This window comes from Nipponia nippon, unplaced genomic scaffold (genome assembly GCF_047370975.1).
Source record: "Nipponia nippon isolate SJK-2023a ecotype South Korea unplaced genomic scaffold, ASM4737097v1 scaffold_5, whole genome shotgun sequence".
In the NCBI taxonomy this organism is placed as follows: Eukaryota; Metazoa; Chordata; class Aves; order Pelecaniformes; family Threskiornithidae; genus Nipponia; species Nipponia nippon.
The window spans coordinates 49336066-49358899 of record NW_028262369.1 but is presented as its reverse complement, the minus strand read 5'-3'; the positions used below and the strand labels follow the sequence as shown (position 1 = coordinate 49358899).

The window sequence follows — 22834 nt, the reverse complement described above, 5'->3', positions numbered from 1 at the left end:
ATCTGTTCAGCTTCACACCGGGCCAGTGGTGAGGTGGGAAATAGATGTCTAACTAACTACTTGATGGCCTATGGGATGTTGAAATGGTACATGCATTTGCTGACATGGGCCATCTGTGGCATGGGATTCCTTTCCAGCCTCAGGGTCATGAGGACTGGGGTATCCTATCACCTCTGCTTTGGGTTTGATGCTGAGGACAAGCTGCCTTTGCATCAGTTTCCCCATCTGAAACAGGGGGAAGTGTGTTGAAATCTTTGGATTACAGCAGGCGGTGGTGTGGCTCATACCCGTCCTGTGGCTATTTATCCTGCAGAAACTCCTGGAGACTGTAGAGTGAGTGCATGGGCTGGCTATTGGATGCTCTCACAGGAAGAAACTGATGCATCTAAGATAGGTGGCAAATGTCCTGTCCTCTTCTGCCTTCAATGCTGGTGGCTGGAGGGGAAAAAGATGAACACTAGAAGGCTGTACCCTTGAGGGTTCAGGTAAGGTGATCATATCTGCCTGTACTCTAACCTGAAGTTTTCTAAAACTTTGAATCAAGTTAAAGGAAACAGCTAAGGAAGGGATGTTTCATGCTTTTCCTGTAAAGATAGTCCTACTTCTTAGTGGCAGGCTGAGATCTGCAGCTACGTAGGGCCCTGGGGCCCCTTGGCTTGCTCACCCAGGAGCTCAGAGAGCATGTCCTTCATCCCCTCCCTCTCCTCATCTTTCTGATTCTTTCTCTTCTGTTTGTCTTTTGCTCATGATCTTTGTGGGCTGCTTTGGTCCATCACTTATTTCTCATGTGACTTATTTCCTGCATGTGACAAGGTCCCTTCACCCATCCCACCCATTCCCTCAAGCTTGGGCTGATCCTCAGTACAATAGGACACCCTGCTACAAAGAGCACTTTCCACTATTTTCTCCTGGTGGGATTTTTTCCCTGGCACTATCTCTACTTCTACCTTCCTTAGGCTTCCCATAGGCAAACCAGGCTCTCCATGGAGCAGAGTATCATGGATGCTCCACTAATTCTGCCCTCTGGCACATGCAGAACAGGGCAGCACTGCTTTGAAGGACTAGCTTGGTCCTAAAGGCACTACAGATGATCTAGGGAGAGAGGCAGTTATCTGCAGTGGCAGCATGGTCACCATCCCTCTCAAGAGCCCAGGGGGTTCCTACCACGCTCGTTTCCATGCTGCAGGTGTGCCTTGGCCTAGGGCCTGCCTGGTCATAGCAAGTTGAAAGAAGAGTCACAGGTCTGTGGTGTTTGTGCAACCTTGGAGGCCTCCCGCTGTTCCTAACCCTCCTTCTTTTGAGACAGACAGAGCTGGAAGAGTTTCCCTTGGGTTCATCTTGTCCCTCAGCAGAGTTCTCCCACCCAGTCACAGAAATCCAGTTGTGCTGCAGGAGGCATCTGGGCAAGGAAGCGTTTAGGCCACTTCCAGAATGTGAATCTGGCATCCCATGTTGCTGTTCAGCCTGCGGCTGCTGTATGCACAGGGAGCACCTGTGGCTCACTTCGGGGTAAAGCCACAGTAGCCAGTCTTGGAGCTGGGCCCCTTTATTGCCTTGCAGGAGAGACTCTCCCTTTGTAGCAGACGCACACGTGTTGATGTGGTCACCCACAGCACCAACATGCTTTCACCCACCATCTTTCCAGGGCATCTGCTGGTATTGGGCTGCATTCCCAAACGCTGAGGCTGGGAGGGAGGGTTGTCTGGAGGACGCCCTTAGACATGGGAAGATCTAAGAAGAAATACTTCTTACCAGGGACGTCAGTGAGAATATTGGTGAAGGTGGCACAGAGAGCTCTTGTTCTGGTTTCTGTGGCTTCTGCTGTCACCTCCATAGCAGAGGTTGCCTGGGGCTAAAAGCAGTCCCCCCTGCCTTCCCCAGTGGAAAGGAGTGTTTATGGCTGGGACTCCCCAGCACCCACTCCGAACAGCCAGGTCAGCTGCAATATCCATTTGAAGGAGAACAGGGAGAAAGAGGGTAAAACCCAGCTCACCAAGAAAGAAGGCAACCAAATCTCTGGGAAAAGCAAAGGCAGAGAAAAGGGGTTTTGATGCGCTGGGCAGCCCACAGGGGTGCCTACAGTTCTTCAGAGCATGGAAGTGCGTACACCCACCCACCCTGCTCTGCCTAAACCTGGAGACCCTGAGAGGCAGGGTGCAAGATGCCAGCATACAGAAGCCAGCCAGATGCAGCCCTGCACACCCGTGTGAAGACACAGCTCCTTCCCCATCCAACACATGGGCACACACCGCAGGACATCACGCTCAAATGCTCCCTCACATGCAGAAAAAGGGCCACACCAGCATACAAGGAGGCACACACCGCTCTGTACATAGATGCGCACACAGTGTTTTCGGGCGTATATACACCCATGCATCTCTGTGCACACGTGCAACCTTGCCCCAGCGCTTTTCCTGGCCTTTCCAGCCCTGCCATGCTCATTTGGGTCTTTGAGACTGCAAAGGGTAAACTAGGACCGGGGGGGGGGGGGGGGGCTGAAAGCAAGCTAATGATGAAAATGTCTCCTCCATGCCTGTGCCTTAATTAAATGCATGGAGAGGCTTGGGGAAGCACATCTGTTTTCAATCTGGAGCCCTTTGATGGCATCAAATGTTCTTTCCCCAGATCAGGGGGGATGGAAATTCTGGGCTGGCTGTGGCAGCTCGGAGCCCAGGCTCCAGCCACCGGGACGCAGCGGCCTTTCCTGGCCCGCAGGACCCTGCCCCTCGCCGCCAGCCCTGCTGCCCTCGGGGCCCTTCTGCGGGGAGCGAGGGTCTGGGGGTACCTCCCTGCACCTCTGCCTGTCCTTGGCCGGGGGGCCAGGCCGGACTGCTGGGACCTCTTTGCTTGCTGGCCTGAGGAGCCCCGAGTGCGTCCTCCTCCTGCTGTCTTTTTGCCGTTTCTCTTTTTGGCCTCCCCCCCCCTTCTCTTTTGCTTTTGGTCTTTCTTCTCTTTCTTAGTTCTCTGTCGCACTTTTTCTTCCTCTTTCGTGATTTTCCCTCTCCCTTTGCTCTCTCCCTTTCACGCTTTCTCTTCCATTTCTCTTTGTCGCCTTTTCATCTGCATTTCTCATTTTCACTGTTTCTCTCCTCTGCCCCGGGGCCGTGCCCACCCTCCCCTCCAGGTGCAGCTCCGGGTGACGAGCGGGGGGGGGGGCCCCCCCACCCGCTTTGCGGCCCTCCCGCCCCCACCCGGGGGCTCCCCCCGCCGCCCCCCCCCCCCGCGGAGCTAATGAGCGCGGCGGGGCCGGCGCTGCCCACCCCCGCCCCGGGGGGGCCGCGCCGGTGCCACGTCCCGGCGGGGCCCCGCGGGCCGCCCTCCCCCGGGTGCCCGGCGCGGCCGGAGCGCCGCGGAGCCGCCCCCGCCGTTTGAAGTGCGGGGCGGAGGGGAGGGGAGGGCAGCGCAGGGGCGGAGGGAGGGGAGCCGCCGGCGGCGGAGGCGGAGGGACGGGGCGCACCCGCCCCAGCGGCCCCACAGCCACCCTGCGCCTCCCGGCCGGCGGCAGCTCCCCGTGCCCCGCGCCGCCGCCCCGGCGCCCCGAGCCGGCCGCGCCGCCTCTCCCCCTCCGGCATGTTTTAAGCCCGGCCCTGCCCGCTCCCCTTCGGGCTTCCCCTCCCGCCGCCGTCGGGTCCTGTCCCGTTTCCCCCCCCCCCCCCCTTCGGTCCTTGCGCATCCCCCCTCGAAGGGCCGGCGGCTGGGGGGGAGCGGGGGCGGTGGGCGCCCGGGGGGGGCGAGGGCAGAAAAGCCCCGCTCGACACCATGGCGTCCAGCTATGCCCACGCCATGGAGAGGCAGGCCCTGCTGCCCGCCCGCCTCGACGGCCCCGCCGGCCTGGACAATTTACAAGCCAAGAAGAACTTCTCCGTGAGTCACCTGCTGGACCTGGAGGAGGCGGGCGACATGGTGGCCGCCCAGGCGGACGAGGGCGGCGGAGAGCCCGGCCGGAGCTTGTTGGAGTCCCCCGGGCTGACCAGCGGCAGCGACACCCCGCAGCAGGACAGTAAGTGCGGGGACACCCCCCCCCCCATCCCTCCCCGGGGCCAGGGGCTGCTGCGGCCGCTCCACGTGCGCCGCGCCGCCGGGGCGGAGCGGCCGGGGTAGCCGCGGCGGCCGGTGCCGGCCCCGAGGGGGCTCCCGCGGGGAAGCGGCCGGAGCAGCCGCCGGCCGCTGCCCGGGCCGGCTCGCCCCGCTCCCCGGGCCGGCCTTCCCCGCCGTGCCCGCGTCCCCCCCGCCCTCGGCGGGGCCGGCTCCCGGCGGCCTGCGAAAAGGCTTGTTTTCCCCCAGCCGCCTCCCGGGAAAGGGGGAGCGGCGCGCTGCCCCTGGCCGCCGTGCCGCGCTCGTCGGGTCCCGCGCCGCGCTGCTCCGCTCCGTCGCCCTTCGGGGGACCCGGAGGAGAACAGCGCGGGCAGCATCGGGCCGGAGGGCTGAGCCCCCTTTGCCGTCGCCTGCCGGGGGGCTGAGCACGGGCCTTGGCTGGACGGGGCGAGGCGCGGCAGACGAGCTGCCCTCCATCCGTCCGTCCGTCCGTGCCTCCGGCCCGTCGGAGCTGGGACCGGCGCCGGGGTTTGCGTGACGCCGGGAAGCTGCTCGGGGGTCTGGATGGGGACCGGACGGTTGCCCGACGACCTGCCCGGAGCATCGCCGCTCGCAAACAGCCCGAGGGGCCGTGCGCGGCTGCAAAGTGGAGCCGCCGGTCCCCTCCTCCCCGAGCCCCGGTTCTCCCGGTGCGGGCCTGGCAGGGCAGGGCGCAGACCGGCCTCTGAACCGCCCGTCCTAACGGGTCCTCGCTTGGGAACGCAAGTAGCCGTAAAACAACAGCCCAGCGGCTGGAGGGCGGCGGGGACGGGCGCCGGCTTGCGCGGCATTTTCCAAGCGCCGCTTGTTCTTTTCCAAGGGCAGCGCTGTCAGAAAGGGCGAGCGGCGGCGGAGCGGGGCGAGGTGGGTGCGCAGGGCCAGCAAACCGCCCCGTACCCTCCGTCTGCTTTCTGTTAAAAAAAATTATATATCTATATCCCCGGCCGCAGGGACTGGCCGCGATTTTCGTTGTGGGTAAGGGCTGGCTGCGGCTGCCCCCGCCGTGGCTCCCGTGGGGTGGCAGGGACCGCGGCTGCGGACACGGGCTGGCTTCCCGGGGAGCCCCCCATCCCGGGCCGGGGGGCTGCCCTGCGGCTGCCGGCCGAAGGAGGAAAGAAGAGAGAAAAAAAACAAAAAAACAAAAAACCAAAAAACCAAAAAACAAACCGAAAAGCAGTTGCAATTTTCGTTCGCTTTTCGTTTTTTTTTTTTTTTTTTTTTTTTTTTGCCTTTCGCCAGCGGCCGCCTCCAGCCCTCTTTTTCCCCCCGGATCCGACGTGGCTTTCTCGGTATCCCGAAGGAAACCGGGTTGGGGAAAGGGGGAAGCCTTCCAAAAAGCAGCCGCTCCTTACGCTACCACCGGTGGGATCCCCGGGCTTCACCCCGGCCGGACGCTTTCTGCGGGCGGGGAAGCAGCAGCCCCAGGCGAGTTTGTGGCGGGAGCGCGGTCGGGAGGGGAGCGAGGGGTGCGCGGCGGCCGGAGCGGCTCCCTCCCCTCCCGGAGAGCCGGGCCGGGGCGCGGCTGGCAGACCGACCGCCGATGGCAGGTTGCCTTAAAAAATTTCCCTTCCCAGGACCCCGAAAAATGCGATTTCTGACCCTAAAGCTGTATATTTTAGCGGAGAAGGCAGTGGTCGTTGCTCCCCCCCCAGTTCGGCTCCCTGCGCCGCAATACTGCGGCTGGAGAGTCCCCGAGATACTAACCAACAAGTTAGGTAGACAACTCTTTTTTTCCTTCTATTCCCCCCCCCGGTTTCGTTTATCATATTTTATTTGGAGCCGATTTACTCCTGATGCTGCCCCTTGCCAACTGCTGAGCTCTCTGAAGCTAGCCTGGTCAGCCTGGAAAAGAGGGGCTGTGTTTCCCCGATACTCGCCCTGCTTTTAGACCATGAAACGGACCAAAAATCCCAATCCGAGGGTGTGTTTCCCAGCCAGCATTGCCAAGCTGGGACCAAACTACAGCTTGAAATAAATTAGAAGTTCTCCGAATGCTGTAAAAGTTTTAATGCCGTTGTGGTGAATTAGAAAGTTTTAAAAGTATTCTAAAGTAAGCAAAAAAAAAAAAAAACAAAACACGGGGATAAATTCTCCTTGGTTTATTGGGCAGAGCTGTCATCTGGGCTTTCTGGCTCTTTCATTGATGCGTTTAGCAGATCCCATGAGTCTCTGTGCCTCAGTTTCCCCACCTATCGCATGTGTTTTGTGAAGTGTTTTGCAATCTACACAGGAAAAGGACCGTGCTGGAGCTAGGTAGTGCAACGGAGGTATGAGCTTTTCTCGGTGAAAAATGAGAGCTGGTTCAGTGGAAAAGCTAACACAGGGCTCGGTTATTCTCCGTGTTACTAAGGGAGAGAAGGTAAAAGCCGTTTGGAGAAATTGTGGAACGTCTCAAGAATATTAAAAATGTTCTTCCAACCTGGAGGAAAGTCAGCTAGTCCGTCACTGATTTCCGTCCCAAACTGAAGTGAAAAGCCAAATTATTGGTGCTATTTTTGTAATCCAAAATTAAGAGAAAAAGTTTGACACAGAAATGACAAAAGGTTTTATTTGGACATTTGAGATTGAAGGAACTGTTTCACCACTAGTTCATTTGAAAGAGGTTCAGGAGAAAACGTTTCTCTTATTAAAAAGAAAAAACCCAACATCCCTGGGAGTAGCTGTGATTGTAATATTTACAGGGAGAACTGTCAGCGTATTAAGGAGCTGATTTTTCAGTGGTGCTGCAAAGCTGTCACTCTCATTGACTTTAGTTCAACTTGCAGCTCTGAAAACCATACCCTAAAAGCTGCTACAATTCGCAGCAAATCTCCCTGCCTCTGCCGCTTAGCCAGGAAGGCTTTGCAGTCCGAGTTCCTCCTCTTTGGAAAACCACCTGTTAAGCTACAACCAACTCTTGCTTTGGTAGCAGGGCTTTCGCTGATCCAGCTAAAACTGGGATGAAAATGCGGGTCCCAGCTCAACAGAGGAGACCCACCAAGCTTCCCAGCAATCGGCTGCTATTGCTCCCGTGCCCTTCGGGGTGGCAGAAACCTGTCGGTGGCATATGGGTTCCCAGAGCTCATGGCTCTGAGCAGTGTTAATTCTCCAAATCCAGAGCTGGTAAGCTATTAGCTATTTATTTTATATATATTTTTTTTTTAAGATGGCATTTTTGACCTCTGCTTTTTTTTGGTTTGTTTGTTTGAGTCTCACTGTTGATGGCTCGTAAAATGATGCAAAGGAAGCACGAGCAGCAAAAGAAAAATTTTTATGCCTATATTTCTTTTGTGAGGAATGAATAAACCACGCTTTGGTCCAGTACGTGCACGAGTTCTGCATATTGGAGTTATTACTGTCCTTTAACTTCTCTCCAGTATAAAAGCGATGGCAGTTTGGGGGCTGCGCTTCTCTCCCAGGCTGGCAGATTGCATCGGGCTGTCAGGGCTGGTTCGCGATTCAAGCTGGGGGGCAGGCAGCCTGTGGCTCCCCACGACTTCTGTCTCAGTGGGCATCGTGACCCCTCGGCACTGCTGCTCCTTCCGAAGGAAGTAGAAACCCTGCCGGGGCGGCCGGGAGAAGGCGAGTTTCTTTGCTCAGGCTGGGTCAAGCAGAGCATCTCTGCTGCCTTCAGCCCCCTTGTCTCAGGCAGCGGGTTGAGAGGACGAGGAAGGGCTTTCTCAGCCGGCACGTTGTTTGGTGATGGGTCTCGTTGCCACAGGATTTTACGGAGACCAGAAACAGAAATGGTTTCAAAAAAGCACAAGACTAATTCAGGGAGGAGAGGGGCCCGAGGACGGCGGTGTATGGAGGCAGCGTCTGGCTCGGGGAGCCACGAGTCTCGGACTGGAAGGATGAGCTGGGACAGGGATCGCTCCGCTGCTGCCTGGGCTTATGCCCTCTGACGCTGTGGTTACTGGTAGCCTGAGACAGGACCCTGAGCTGAAGGACCTTTGGTCTGCTCCCACATGGCTCTTCTTTATGCTTTAATTGCCTCTTTTGAACAAGTGAGGTTGCCACAGGAGTAAAAGTGTGTGTGTAAATATTGAATTGTTTCTCTGTTTTTTGCTGATCCTGAGGTTGCCAGCAGTCCCCACCCTTCACAAGAAAACATACGCCTTCTTAAAAAAGAGGTGGAAAAACTCTGCCACCGCTTTGAAATGTGAAAAGCGATTCTGGGCTGCATGAGTCCCATGGAGAGTGAACGTGAGGGGAAGCACTAGGGACAACTGCAGGGTTTTCTTTGCAAACCTGTGCTTTATCTTGACGTACTAAGTGGCTCTTTTGTTAGTAAAACACAGCCCTTATTCCCAGAAGATGCTGAGACTGTAGACCTGGGATGTACGAAGAATAGAAAAGGGGGGAGGGGGAGAAGCAGGGGAAATTAATTAAATCTAGCAGCTACCTTCTTCCTCTCCTGTCCTGCCCAGCTGGTGGGCAGAGGGAGAGCCTGCAGGAAGCAGCTGGCTGCTGATGTCCACAGGTTGCACAGGGTGAGAGAGGGAAACCGGCCGGTGCCTTTCACCCCGCGGGCAGCGGTGAGCATCCTTACCAAGTGCTGCCAAGAAAGATTTTCCAGGACCAATCCTTCCCTTCCAGCAGCTGATGTGGAAAAACTGAGGATCAGATCAATATTGTTTTTAAGGCACTTGTTTATGTTATCTGCGTGAAAAATACAACAGCTCACTTTTTATTGCGGGAGTAAACTTTACGCGTGCCAGTTGTACTGTGCGTATCCTAGAGGCTTCTTGCAGGAGGAGCGAACGGTGTTCACTAGAGTAAAGGCTGAATAACAGGCAGATAACTAACACAGAGCAGTTGTTAGAAGTTTAACTTCTTTCCATTTATGTTCCTTGGGCATATCGACTTAATTTCGCTCTCAGGCTGGCTGGTGCATGGTTATTCCGGCAACTGTCTCGGCATGTTGGATATTTTTCTTGCATCCCTGAATCCTACAGCTCTAAGTGGAAAAACATTTTGTGTTTTTCACATAAATTTCTACAGCTTCTGGATGCAGACAAAAGATGGAAATGTAACTCTGTCACAAACCTGGAGTCTTAAAGAAAATAAAAATAAAGGCACCAAAAAGCAAACAAAGATGGACAACATGCTGTTATTAACAAAGCAAAAAGAGCCCTGTGAATTTGAAGGAGAGAGCTGACTCAGTTTGCGAGTGCGGGCCATGCTGCCCGCCTTTTGACGGGCGAAACTAGACTTCTGTTTGTTTGTGAATTTCACTTTTTTTGATCATAATCAGTTTTGCTTCCTGGTTCTCATGGTCTCATAATTTGCTGATGGTATTTGTGTTTTCAATCCATCTGCACAAAGCTTCCAACTTTGTAATTTGAAAAAGATTTTGCTGAAGGTTTTTACTTCCCCCTCCCCTTACTGTAATGAAAACAGTTCCATGAAAATTAGATTTTGAAATCTCTCATAAAACTTAAAGGTTTGGTCTAAACTGCTAGAACACTTTTAATGAACATCAGCTTTCTGTCATCTGCACCGAGTTTCCACTACTAGCCAGTCTATTTTCCATCTTTTTGATGATGTATAAAGCAGTGATCGCATGGGAAAATATTATCTCAGGGTTAATTTGTGCAGTCCTTACTCACACGAGTCATTGCATGCAACTCAATGGACCGCTTATATGTATGCCAATTGATGAGTATTAAACACTTGACCAGCAGCCTTGAGTCATGCAAAAAACTTTTTTTTTTTCAGACCAGTGGAATATTTCTGCGCAGGCATGAAACAGTTTTGCTGTCTGCATTCAGGAGCACGATCCTTTTGCCTTTCGGCAAAGGTGCAACATGCATCAAAATATGTGACGCTAGAAAGCCTGGAAAGAAAGAGCAAGAGCATGGACAGAGTACAAGCAGGAGGGGCTGGGAGAGTTGAGTGTTTGACAAGGCAGACAGGGAACTGTAGGATCATAATTCCTTCGAGGATATATTCTTTTTTTTTTGTCCCCCGTGCAACTGAGTTTGCTCCCATGGTTTTTGACATCCCCAGAATGGCTTGATGGGATTATAGGTGTTTATTCCTGGTTGCAAGTTGTTTATGATATATTTAATCGTTTTTGAAACCCATATTAAGTAGCCCTGAGGGAGCTGTGCTCCTGCTGGGCCTCCATTGCATAATGAAGTACATCACGAGTATTTACCAAGTGTCACAATATTCCAGACTTGGGCCTCTGTTTCTGGGGAGGATGAATCACTGCATTGCTGGTTCCCCACCCTACTCGCCTTTACTAAAGGAGGCTTGGATTTCGGGGCGGATTATGGAGATGTGAAGTAAGAATCATCACAGCCTGGCTGGAGGAGCTGTTGTCCAAGGCTCTGATCTGACTTTCTGTTTGAACTGTCCTTGCGGCTTTACGCGCAGGGCACAGAAAGGCTTCAACCTGTGCTCGGCTGGTGAAGCACAGAGCATAGGTTTTTAGTCTGGTTCCCCCAAGAAAAACCTGTTGTATGGTCGCCGCACATGGGAAGTATCTTCTGAACCCACTGGCTACTCTGGTGGGAGAGCAGACAGCTCAAAGGGGTGTGAAATCCCAGCGGGTGTTTTGGTAATCCAGTGGGTTATGGAGAAGGATGCTAGCAGTGCCTCCCCATGAGGGGGAGATGCAGCATAAATTCAACCTCTTACTAGTCTCTATGGAGACTCTGCGTTATAGACTGTGTCAGTGGAAGCTCACACATGCATAGACGCGGGTGCCGCCAGCCCCCTGGCACGGGTCCTTTGTCAGCCTGTGTTGTGACTGTAGCACTCTTACAGCCAGGGGTCCACGGGTCCTCTAGGGCAGTCCTGCGGTTCTTACACCTAGATTTGCTGGCCCTGCTCGCATTTGTCATTCATGCGTTGATGCATAAGCGTGTGGTATGCACCTAACCTGCCGTTTCCCTTCCTGCACTCTTTCTGCTGGACTCAGCTGGCCTCTACCATGTAGCCCTGGAAGATGCTGTGAGGTAGGGATGGGAGCTCAGCAGAGGTGCACTACATGTCTGCTGGGACTATGGTGGTATAATTTTGAGAGAAGTTTCTTTCAAACAAGAACATCTGGAGGATGCTGGTTGGGAAGGGAAGGGAGCAGTGGTGCCGAAGCTGAGAGCCACCTCCTGCAATGGAAAGCCTGGCATCTGCAAGGATAAGTCTGGGAAGAGAGGCCTGATGAGCAAGCCAGTGAGCATCTATTTCAGCTTACATAGCTTTCTGGGCTCCTCTCTCACCTCCAGAGGCCGAGAAAAGGTTACGCTGGTGTTTAAAGCACTGTCCCAGACAGTCTGGATTTGTCGTGCCCGTATGAAGTGAACATTTGCTTTGGGGTGGCAGCCCAGGACGTCCTGGTGCCTTGTGTTCCTGGAAGGGAAGGTTAGAAGAGGGGTGAGGGGAGCCAGCTGTGCTGTTAACAAGTCACTACATCCTATTGCAGCATCCAGTTCATATTCCACCCAAATTTTCCCCCATTTCTGGCTAGAGAAATTTTCCTACAGGAGAAACTCCAGCCAGTCAGCGAGACTGCTGGGCAGGGCAAACGTCCAAAGAGTCGCTCAGTATCTGGCTAGGACCCTCTCCACGTCTTGATGAGCTGCTCAGGCAGCAAAACTGCTTTTGCACCGAGAGCTGGAATTCATCAGCAGGCTGGGGACATTGCTTCCTGCTCCGAGCCCACCAGCAGATGAACTTCTCCCGTGGCCTCCTTGACCAAAGTAAACCCAAAGTCATCCGTGGCCCTGTGTGTCTGGGGCAAGAAAAAATTGGCAGCAGCAGCTGCTGAGTGGGCAGGCTTGGAGAAGGAAAATGGCATCCAGCTCTGAAGGGGACCAGCAGTCCTAGGGGCACTGGGAACAAAGCAAGGTGCCTGGGGGTGATGGAGCAGGGTGAGTGGCTGCAGAAGGCAGCATCCAAGTAGCTTCCAGCCCTCTCTTGTAGCCAGTGTGGTTGCTGGACCAGTCAAGGTCGGGTAGGTTTTGAACCCATGGGGACCTTTAGCAGTCTGCTGTTTCCTCTTGGTTTTGTTGTGTTTGTGGCTGCTGAATGAGTGGTGGGTGAGTTGGGCTGAGCTGCAGCCAGTGTGCCAGCAAAGCCGTGAAGACCTGCTTAGTGCTTCTGGAAATCGTCCTCTTTTTTGGAAGCGTCACTAATATGACCCACATTTGGGAAAAAAAAAAAAAAAATCATGCTTGTAGCTTTCAAAGAGCCGTCACTTCTCCGCATCAGCTCAGCAGAGTCGGGGCTCTGCAGGGACGGATTGGACTTTAATAGGGAAAAGTGCCTGAGCCGTAACAGTGAAAACAGCGTGTTAATGCTCTGGGCCTGGTGCTGCAGAAAGGGCTGCCCTTGCCGGTGGTTCTGCAGGCAGCTTCTGTCCCCACGAAGTCTGGGTTGGTTTCCTGTAAAGCTTTACAGTGCTCTCCCCACCCTGTGTCTTGAAATGCCGGTAACACTTCATACCCGTTATCCTTCTGCGTCCTGCGCAGTGTTGCGTTTCCCCCTGGATGGAGCGGAGGTTTGTGAATCCAGCACCGAGTTCCTGCTTGGGATGGATGGCTCCCATGCTGACAGCGCTGGAGAAAGCTGGTGACAAGCCTGTGTCTCTTTCCTGAGCGTGTTTGCTCCCACTTGGCACTGGGAAGGCTGTCTCTAGACACGAGCTGGTAGCGCAGCCTGTCTGGTCTTGAGTGCTTGAGGTTGTCAGAGCAAATGTCTTGGTGATTTTTCAGTGTGAGAGAGAAAAACAGCTTTCAAGCCCAGGCCAGAGCCAAGCTCTGCATCCTGCTGCCTTCACTCTGAATGCTGACGGGTCTCCGTGGATCAAGGATGGGGAGCCAAGGTGGTGGTGAAAACCCAGGTCTGAATTTTATGCACACACACAAGGCAGCCTGCCGGGGAGGGCATTTGTGTGCTCCGTATGTTCCCCAGGCAGTGTTGGGCCACTCCGCTTGGGGATACCGCAGGGCAGGGTCTGTGGGGTACGGTGTTTGCTGCTGCTGGGAGCAGCCTGCCCAGAAAGGCTTGCACCCAAAATCTAAATTGCAACGGTGGGGCTTTTTTTCCTCCAAACGTCAGTAGACATGGCCCAGTAGGATGACCTAGTCTGTCTTTTATTGCTCCAAAATGCCTTAGTGTCTTAGCCACAGAGTCTCGAGGTCTTTTTTTCTGTATACTTGTTGCCATAACTTGGCCAAGTTCACCTCGCCATCCCTCAGTTTTCCTGCCCATATAACTGGGTATGATCCTGGCCCCTAATTACGAGCTTTGAAATCTGCTGGATGGATGCGTGTTATATAAGAGTTTGGCTTTAACAGCGACCCGGGAAGATTCTCCTCCCTCTGCATCGCCCCCAGCAAATTGCTATTTCATCTGCCTCTGTCTCTGGAATCGACCACTTTCCATGTTAATTAACTCATTAGCGTTGAGAACATCCCCTTCCATGAACTGGAGCAACTTCCAGCAAATTTGTTCCTGCAGGGAACTCGCCTTCTGCTCAGGTGCACCTGAGTGCACCCCATGCCCTCGGGGCAAGTTGTGTTTCCCACATGAACCTGTCCATGGGGTGAAACAGTTTTCAGTGGCAGGTTTTTCCATGCAGACTTGGATCTCCGGAAAATCTTGAGATGCTTGGGCTCTCCACAAACCCAAAAGATGCAAAGAGCGGCACATGCCGGTCAGCTGGAGGGTCCCTGGAGCGTTTGGTGGCAGGCACTGGAATTCCCAGTGGCTGGTTGGGATGGTCGTGCTCTTTTTCCTTGGCTATTGCCTGGTCTTGAAGGTTTGGCCAAGAAGATCTTTACTTACAGTTTGTTTCATTTGGACAACTGCTGATACATCGCATGGAAACTAGGGGAATTGCTCAGGAATAAGTGCTTGAGACGCATTGCTTGTTTGTGATTTGTTTTTCATTGTTTCTCCTTTAAAAAAAAAAAATCAGTTAATCAGTAAAAAGAAACAATCACCTGTGATTTAGGAGAGGAATCTCTCATTGTAAATAATAAATTAGTGTCAGGAGACCAGGCAGACAGAATGGTTGATGAATATCCTGCAGGCTGAAAGTTGTTTATCAAGCCTGTTTGAAGACTTATGACTAACAAGCTCATTTACAGAGTTTGGAGTCTGTTCATGAGCCGTTCTCCAGCTGGGAGGATGTGGGAATCATCAGAAAATGTATTCACAAGTTACTCGATCATTTAAAAAAACGATCAAACAAACAAAGACTGGTTTTTGGAAGGGAACTGTAAATTCCTCCTCCCCCCCAGGGTTTTCTGAGGCATTCCCCTTAGGAAAACGAGGGGCCCGGAGAATTAAGAACCCCACGTCGCTTGCTAAAGACCCATTTTGGTGCTAAACCTTCCTCTGAATGCCCCACCACTGGCCAAGCCCTCCAGCTGCAGGAGAGCTGGTCCTCCATGGGAGGACCAGTCGCTGCAAGGTCCAGTCACGGGCGCCCGATGGGATGGATCCCTCTCGTCTCCACCAGTGATTCCCAGTGGGAAAATTGGGCTTGCTGGGGGAAGTGGCTGCTCTCACTCCTCTGATGAGCTTACAGAGCAGATCTCCCCCATGTCACAGCCCAGCACGTTTCGGTGTGGTGCCCTGTAAGGAGGGCAGCACAGGAGCCGCTGGTGTCAACCTGCTGCCTGCATAAAGGGGGGTGAATTCGGTGTAAGTAGCCTATGCTGGAGCGCTGTGGCTCTGTGCCCTTTGCAAATCTGCTCACCTGGCCGTGAACCAGCTCTCGTGCTCAAAGCAAAGTGCTGCGTCTTTATGAGGGGAGGCAGATGTTTTTCACGCCCAGCATCTCCTGTAGTTCTGCCTCGCTTGTGGAGCGTCCTCTCGTGCTCAGCCACGGAGAGGGCTCCAGGTGGGCTCCGTTTGGCCAAGCTGGGTGTCAAGGAAGATGCGAACTGAGTCAAAAAAAGTCCAGAGAAGGAAAGCAGTAAGGAGAGCTCCAGCATCCAGTTTAAGAGGAAAGAAGAGGTGCTTAAGCTCAAAAATAGGAGGATATAAACTGATCTCGAAGCCCACCTACTTCTGTTGCAGCAAGGGAGGTGTGAGGCAGGCAGTAGGGAAATCCAGGTCTAGCGAGGATAGGGAAGCCCTGGAAGAGGTGGTGTGAGGATGCTCTGGAGATGCCAAGCACACATCTGATGGAGACAAACATGTAAAGGAATAAACAGTGTAGAGCTCATCCTGCCTTGGGAAGGGAGTCCTTCCCTCAGGTTTCAGTGGCTGCATGACTTCAGTGGGAATGTGCCTGTGTGTTCAACCCTGTGTTTCATCTGTCCTGGCCAGCACAAAGGTGCTGCCTCCAATTTCCTCCTGCTTTCCAAGCAGGTTGTTGTGCTGTGTTCAACTGGGGTGCCTCTGGGGCAAGAGGGACCCATCCAGCTGAGGGAAAGCACACGGATGGGGAAGGGACACGCTCACTGGGGGTGACCCACTGCTGGGAAACCAGACAACACGTTTCCTAGACATGCCTTTTGGCTTGGGCATTGTGGGCTGGAAGTAGCTGGTGTGATTGAAAAGACAGACTAGGCTGTGATTAGCAGGAAAACTGGCCCAAAAAGCTGCCCATCATCAATCTAGGCAGGTTCGTGTCTGCCTTTGTGAAAGCCGTGTGCTCCTCCAGCCAGAGATAGTCTGTGCCTGGAGGAGGTTACAGCAAGGAAGTGAAGAGGACGCCTTGTTCTCAGAGTGTCAGAGCGCTCCGTGGAGAGCGGAGTGCTGAATCCTGATTTTCTCACTGGCAGTGGTGCTGGGATCCCCCTTCCCCCAGCCCCTCTTGCTACACCCGTGGCGCTGCTCTCCAGGCTTTGTCAGAAGGCCCTGCTCTCTGCTCTGCTTCCCCGGTCTCCGCTCCAAGTGGGAGCACTTTTGCTTGTGTGACGTATCACTGTCCCTCTCAGGCCGTGCAATGCTGAGAGTCATTCCAGACACTTGTGATGATGGATTTGAATCCCCGTTTCCATGACTCTCTAGGAAGAGGTCTTTTTTTTTTTTTTTTCCCTCTTTAATCCATTAGAGAAAGGTAGAACAAGAGCCAGTGGCTGGGAGCAAAAGCCAGACGTGCATTCAAAGGAGGTAGAAAACATGCATTTTTTAACTGTGAGATGCGATGTAATCACTAGAAATAACTATGAAGGAGAGTGTTGGCTTCTCCATCCATGAATGTCTGGAAGCCGTTTTGGAAGAGCTGCTTTTGTCAGCCGTGAGTTATTGGTCTCACTAGCAGGGCTAGTCTCGCCATGGCTGGGTCTTGCACAGAAACCGGCAAACTGAAGAGCTCGGCTCTGGCCGTGGGACGGATGGACGCGCTGCAGCATTCCTGCACAATTCGATGTCAGGGATATTCCTGCCAGGAAATTGGATCACAGGACCAGATGGAGAATGCAGATCCACTCAGTGCGAGTCTGTTTACAGGTTTGAACCAAAACATAGCGAGAAACACAAAAGAAAAGCAATGTCCTCATCTCTGATCATAACTCGGGCCCTTATGTGAACCAGCTGCCACGCTCATTTATAGGACAATCCCCTCTGCAGAATCCCATTGTTAGGAATAGCAGAGATAGGAAAGCCTCTGCAGAGCTACGAAGGGCCAACATCAGCCATGGAAATAGCCCAACGTGCTCTCGTATTTCAGGACCTCTTCTGAGTTTACTGCGTCTCTGAAGAAAACAGGCTGTTGCATGAGATTTCTGGTATTTCTGGCCAGGTTGAGAGTCTATGTGAACGGTGTCTCTTGTAATTGCAATGCTGCTGGCTTCGGGTAAAATGAGGAAAGCAGGGAGAGCTGCAAATCTAATCAATGGTGGGGAGGGGGATAAACATGCTCAGCATCCTCACAGGACAGAGGGGCTCCAAATCGATAGGGTGGGCCACGATGGTCAGAGCCATCTTTTGCCTCCTGTGTCTGCACTCCATTTTGCGTTTGCGTGTCATCAGCCGGGGAGGAGCCCCCTGAAACCAGGAATGGCCAAAGAGCCACAGAAAGGCGGCTCTCCCGGGAGTGTTCGTAGCACGAAGCCCTCATGGCTGGCCCTCTGCTCTGCTGTTGAGCCCACGGGGACGGGAGCCTTCCTCCACCCCAGCAGGCTGGGCATTTCCCAGCACTGATGCTCAGTGCTTGTGGCCACGTGCTCATGCACACACCGTTAGCCAAGGAGGATGGAGGCGCAGAGGTTTCCAAATGTGATCCATTCCTAGAAGGGCTGTTAAGTAAAAAATGTGCCGAGAAATGGTTTGGCAAACAATTGGAGGAATTGCACTTTGCTTCGGTATGATTAATCATGGGGATGGGGGGAAAGGATCAAAATAATCAAACTCCTCTTAAAACTTTGCTGGTCTGAGCCACGTTCAAAACTCAGTCCCAGGTGTGAAAAGTCAGAAGGTCTCTGAATTTGTCCCAGATTGACTCTGGGCAGGATTCAAGCTTCTGAAAAAATCCTGGCACCTCCGTGAGCGCATTAAACCGCCCCCAGGCAGAGCCATGGCTGCGGCTCCAGGGTGTTCGGCATCACTGTGCAGTGCTCAGGTACACCTCGTCATGCTTTGCAGCGGAGCCGGAACGGGGGGAGTCCTGTCCGCTGCAGCGAACGTCACTGGAGACCACCATCGTCTTCACCCAAGTCCTTCTTCTGAAAAGACAGCTGTCCACTGCTGCAATCAGGCATGGATGTGAGTAGGGTCATCCTAAACTGGCCATGATGTGGCTGGATTCTGTTGCAGGCTGTTCCCTGCCTGTTAATCCTGCTTTAGGGCAGACTCTCTGTAAAGAGGAAAATTCTTGCACACATGGCGTGCAAGAGAGAGGCAGGTACCTCCCAGGGGGGAAATGTCCACCCCAACCCAAGCTGGTCCTGTTGCTTGTTTTGCGAGTGTTGAGAGGATGCTCAACCCACCGGGGTCAAGGATGTTGTCATTAGCTAATAGCAGAAGCTGCTTGAGAAGAAGTACTAGACTTTCCTTTAATAATGTCGGCAGTCGCAACGGCCAAAGAGAAGGGCATCTTCCTACCTAAAAATATAGCCAGGCACTTCTCGGGTGAATTGCTTCTACATTGAGAAATACAGATTCTGCTCAACTGCAGCAGGCAGGACATTTCTGTCGGTTCTAGCTGGAGGGGGGGAAACCTCGTCCAAATTAAAGTAATTACAGAGAAAGCAGATGCTTTGGGTAAATACTTTGATTCTATTTTTCATGTAAAAGCAGCATCTATGTTGAGGGGAAAAAGTAGATTTTATAAACCTCGACATGGAAAGAAACCACTTTGATTTTATTTTTCCCCTTCTCCTGAATTTGTTTGCTAAAACTTTTAGAAGTCCTGTTCCAGGTCAGCTCCAAACAGGCTTTTAAACTAGAGAGCTGAGAGCCGCTGGTTGCTGCCAGTCGTGTTTGGGGGTTGATGCTGCGGAAAGATTTGGGGAGATGCGGAGGGCAGAACCGGAGGGGCTTTTCTGTTATTCTGGTGCCATCTACTGGTCCGAGCCCACAGATAGGGCCGTGGCAGCGGGAAAGGGGAGGGAAACACGGGGGGTGGATGGTGTGGCGTGGCCGGGGTCCTGCAGGAGCGTGGGCTGCTCGCCCTCGCTGCGCAGGGCACACGGATGCGGTCGGTGCTGCGCTCCCCGCCGCCTTGGTCTCCGCTTTCTCCCGGTTTAATAGTTAGAAAGACGGACACAGCCGTACTGAAACCTGGGGCTCGGGCTGCCCCTCCTGAGCTCCAGCCTCTTCCAGCTCTGGCCTCGCTGAGGAAGGCGAGGGGCTGTGATGCGAAGGAGGCAGCCGTTGGCGATGATGCTCCTGCCGCTGTGCACCTCCAGGTTGGGATGTCCATGGAGGAATCGGGGCTGAGCTCTGCTGGCGTTTCCCCTCGCTTTGGCAGAGCAGCGATGTGCTCTGGTCTGGATTCTCGAGTGTCTTGTAAGAGCTTGGGCTCGCCCGGCTGCCTGGTCTCTCGCCAGCATTAGTAACACCTCTTTCCTTTTACTGAGCCACCGGGTTTTCAAGAAGATTGTAGGAGCCGAGTTATCTTCACAGTTCCTGTTCAAATTGTCAAATTGTAGTCGAAATTGGCCAACAACTCAAAAACAGCCGGGGAGATCAGAGGCAAAGAGCATGTCGCATTGTAAGCAATTTCTCCAGAAAGCCAGTTGAAACCAGCTGGGGAAGCTGGGCCGCCCTTTTGGAAGGCACCTCCGAGGCGTTCGGTGCCCAGAGCAGCCCATCCAAGGACACAGTCTCCTCTCCGGATGCCTGGCTCCCGTGGGAGGCTGGTGCGAGCTCTGGCCTGCAGCTTCTCCTCTGTCGCTGCCCCTCTCCTGGCACACGTTGCATGTTGGCTTTGCCGTCCCGGTGGCTGGGCCAGCCCCGCGCAGCGTGTCCCTTGAGAGAGGATGTCCTCTCTGTTGTGGCTGCTTCAAAGGGCCGAGGCCCGTCTCCAACTTGCTTTGCTCCAACGTGGCAAGCAGTGCTCTGAGCAAGACACGGCCTGCCTTGAACTCAGCCGGGACAGGGAGCAAGGAGGAGGGAGAGCCAGGAGAGGAGAAGAGATCTTCAGTAGGGTTTTTCTGACAATCTTTCCCACTTTTTTTCAGTCTAAAGGCAAGACCCACAGCAGGAGACCTAATAGCTAGAGGGCAGCATCTCTGCCCTGCAAATGTACTCTCTGCTCTAGCAGACACAGGAGGTATTACCCCTTTGGTTACTGTCAGTAGTAATTTTTTAAAGTGCTTGGGTTTCAAGCCTTGAAATTTCCCAGGCTCATTTTCTCTAATGATTTGAGAGGAGTCAAAGCCCTTTCTGTGTGAAATCTGGAGGCACAGGGAGTTTTTGGTGACGGGCTGTACTTGAAAGGTGGAAAGGCTGATGCTCAGGTACCAGGGACTGCTGGGTGGGAGAGGGTACCCCAGAGACCCCCAGGCAGTTGCAGGGATTCAGCGCTGTTTTGGGGCAGCCTGGCCTGTTTCAGCCAGTGCTGGTGGAGCTGGCGGTGGAGCTGCGGGGCAGACGTGCGGATGGGGGCACCCGTCTCTCTGGACATGGCTCTCATGTCTCCCAAGGCAGGCAGCAAGGATGGGACTCTGACTTTGGCCATAGGCTGGCAGATAACCAGGGAAAGATACAGCCTGTGCCCAGGGGTAAGGAGTTTTAGTATTTTATTACCTCTGTGCAGGATGATAGATGCAATAAAACTGCCAGAGCAACTGCAAAGCAAATGCCTGAGCAACAGAAGAGGTTTGTGGGAGAAACCTGCATGTCGTATCACAGCCCAGGCTCAGCACACAGGAGGACTTGAAGTCATCTGTGCATAAATGATAATCATCGAGAGCGCTTTTGCCTCCCCTGTTCATGTAAGGCAAGATCAGAGTGCTGTTAGCCAGAATGAAATGTAATATTTGTTTTAGTAACCCATCCATCCTTCATCGGGGATGAATTCTCCAGTTTAAAAGGAGCTTTTCATCTCCAGCTCCTGCAATTCCTCTAATGCTGGGAGCAGATTTGGTCGAAATATTACTTGGGTTTAATTTATGTGAAGACTTGGGTTTTTCTTCCTCTTGCTTTTGATTCAGGGAAATGTCTCTATTCATCAGGGGCACTTAAACTGTCTGCGAAGTAAAAGCAATGTCTAAGCTGGGAGCAGTCCCTGCGTCCGCTGTGAATTCGTCAGGCGCTCGCTCAGGAACGAGCCTGCGGCAGCAGATGACATGCGGTTTGATACGCTTCTTCCCGTCAGACGTTGGGAAATAAAACATGATTCCGATACGTTCATTTGACGATGTTAGCTTGGTCTCCCTATGAGTCTCTGTGTAACAAGAGTAAATTTAAAAAGCCTTTTTTCCCCCTGACAAAAACCTAGGAGAGAACTCCAGGGTCTGCCCTGTCGAAAATGCCGTCTGACTTCTGGAGTGGGAAATGGCCGAGATTTTGAGGCGGTTGCCTCAAGTTGGGCATTTCAGCCTGTAGTTAGGCGCCTGACTACAAGTGGCTTGAGCATCAAAGGGCTCTGCAGATGGGTTTAGCTGTCACACATCAGCTTTTAAAATTGGGCCAACTGGCTAACGATAGACCTTTACTACCAGCATGCCAGCTTTTGCCTGGCTCACTAACGGAGTGCCTGAAGCCTTTACTGGAGGACTGTCGCTTACCGCATGTATGTGCCATGCCAGTACAGTGGGATTGAAGTCCAGTCTCAGCGTTGCGGTGGCTCCTTGAAGGACCGTGGCTCTTAATTCTCCTCCCTCCCCCCCTGCCCCCCCCACCCCAAGCTCCAGATTCTGGGGTCATGTGAAAACCTGGGGTAAAAAAAGTACATCTCTGGCAGTGTGTTTACATCAGAAGGATGAGACTCGGCCAGCTTCAAGGTTAAAAAAAGCAGAGGGTGCACCAAGAGAAGGCACAGTCTGTCCGGAGCCTGTCTCAATGCCTGTCTCCTACAGGGGCAGTCGCGTGATTCTGGGATTATGGTCCGTGAATGTTTAGGTTGGTCTTGTTTTGTTGCTCCTGTTGTGCGCAAGCAATGCTGGGTAAAGACTTGCAGACACGCTTAATTTCAAGCCAAGTGACAATTCCTGGGCTTGCAGGAGCAGGGGTTAAACTCAAAGGCTGCAGATGCCATGCAGGCGTCTGGGCTTTACAAGTGCTGGAGCAGAGCGTGCTAACGCGGGGCAGGCTGCCTGCCGCAGGCTGCAACTATGTGCAAAAAGTCTCCTTTTTCCCCCCTTTCATTTTTGTTGTTGCTGCACAAGTCCCGTGAATGGTTAAATATCCTGCCAGGGCAAGGTAAATGAAGGGTCTTTGCCTAATAAACCTCTGTCTTTGTAGGTCTGCTGTAGCTGCGTGCCTCTGACTTGCGCTGGGGAAGGAAACAGTAAAGTTCTTGCAGAGCGCGGGGCCGGGAGCATTTTACAGCTCACTGAGCGGGCTCTGGGTTTGCAGCAGGAAAACCGAGCTGAGGCTGACCTCTCCGGAGCCCGCTCTGAGAGCCGAGGCAGTGATTGTTTCTGGACTGATAATATCTGTTGCTTTTTCCAGGTTAACTCGAGATAGCGCTGGCCCGGTGCAGGGGGGCGGGTGAGGGTCTTTCCCTTCCCCAGGCTTACACGTTCTGCGCAGAGCGCTTCTGTGTGCGCTCCTGCGCGGACACGGTGCTCGTCCTGAGCAAACACCAGGAAGGTTTCCTGACTCTGAGGTTTCCTCTTCTGGAGCGCTCTGCACACCAGAGTTGAAAGAGGTTTGAGGGCCTGGGGAGTTTGCTGGCAGAGCTCTTTCCTCCTCTCCGAGAGGTAGGAATAATCCTGCGGGACACAGGCAGCACAGTTGTCTCTCGTCCTGGGATGTAGCTGAGCTGTGTGGGATCAGGAGGTGATGGAGCTCCCAAATTGCCACCTTAGGCACAGAGCCAGGTAACCCACCCGTTGGGTTCCATGCCCTCCTGACCCATCCATGCTGTTGACTTCAGCCTGTCCCAGCTGAACGTCCAGCACAGAGCTAACAGGCTTTGGGGTATTTTGCTCCAAATGGAGCAAGATGCTGCTGTGTGGCTCGGAGGTTCTTTGCAGCCTGGCTAGAGCCAGTGCAAGCCTGGCTCTGCCAGCTGCCCGTCAGCTCTGCAAGGCCCTTGCAGAAATCAGCTTGCTGTGTCTCGAGCCCTGTGGCTGAACTTGGCAGGCACGTGAGCCGGAGGGTCGGGGAGAGGGGTGTCACCAGTCCTAAACCAGGCGGCAGCCTCCCGAGAAGGGGCAGGAAGCGCCGAGTCCCCGATCCCCCCGCTGAACTGGCAGCT

General features: G+C 53.5%; 1 protein-coding gene across 2 annotated transcripts in view; it reads left to right on the top strand.

Moving 5' to 3' along the window:
• Positions 1–384: 384 nt before the first annotated feature.
• The window catches only part of PRRX1 (paired related homeobox 1), a 44582-nt gene continuing 22132 nt past the window's right edge, over positions 385–22834 (top strand). The window contains exons 1-2 of one of the 2 annotated variants that reach the window (XM_087732296.1): positions 385–485; positions 3771–4000. In XM_087732296.1, coding sequence (XP_087588422.1) covers positions 3784–4000 — 217 coding nt within the window. In that variant the 5' untranslated portion in view covers positions 385–485; positions 3771–3783. Of the gene's footprint in view, positions 486–3479; positions 4001–22834 lie in introns of those variants that run through there. The other variant, XM_087732295.1, reaches the window with a different exon arrangement.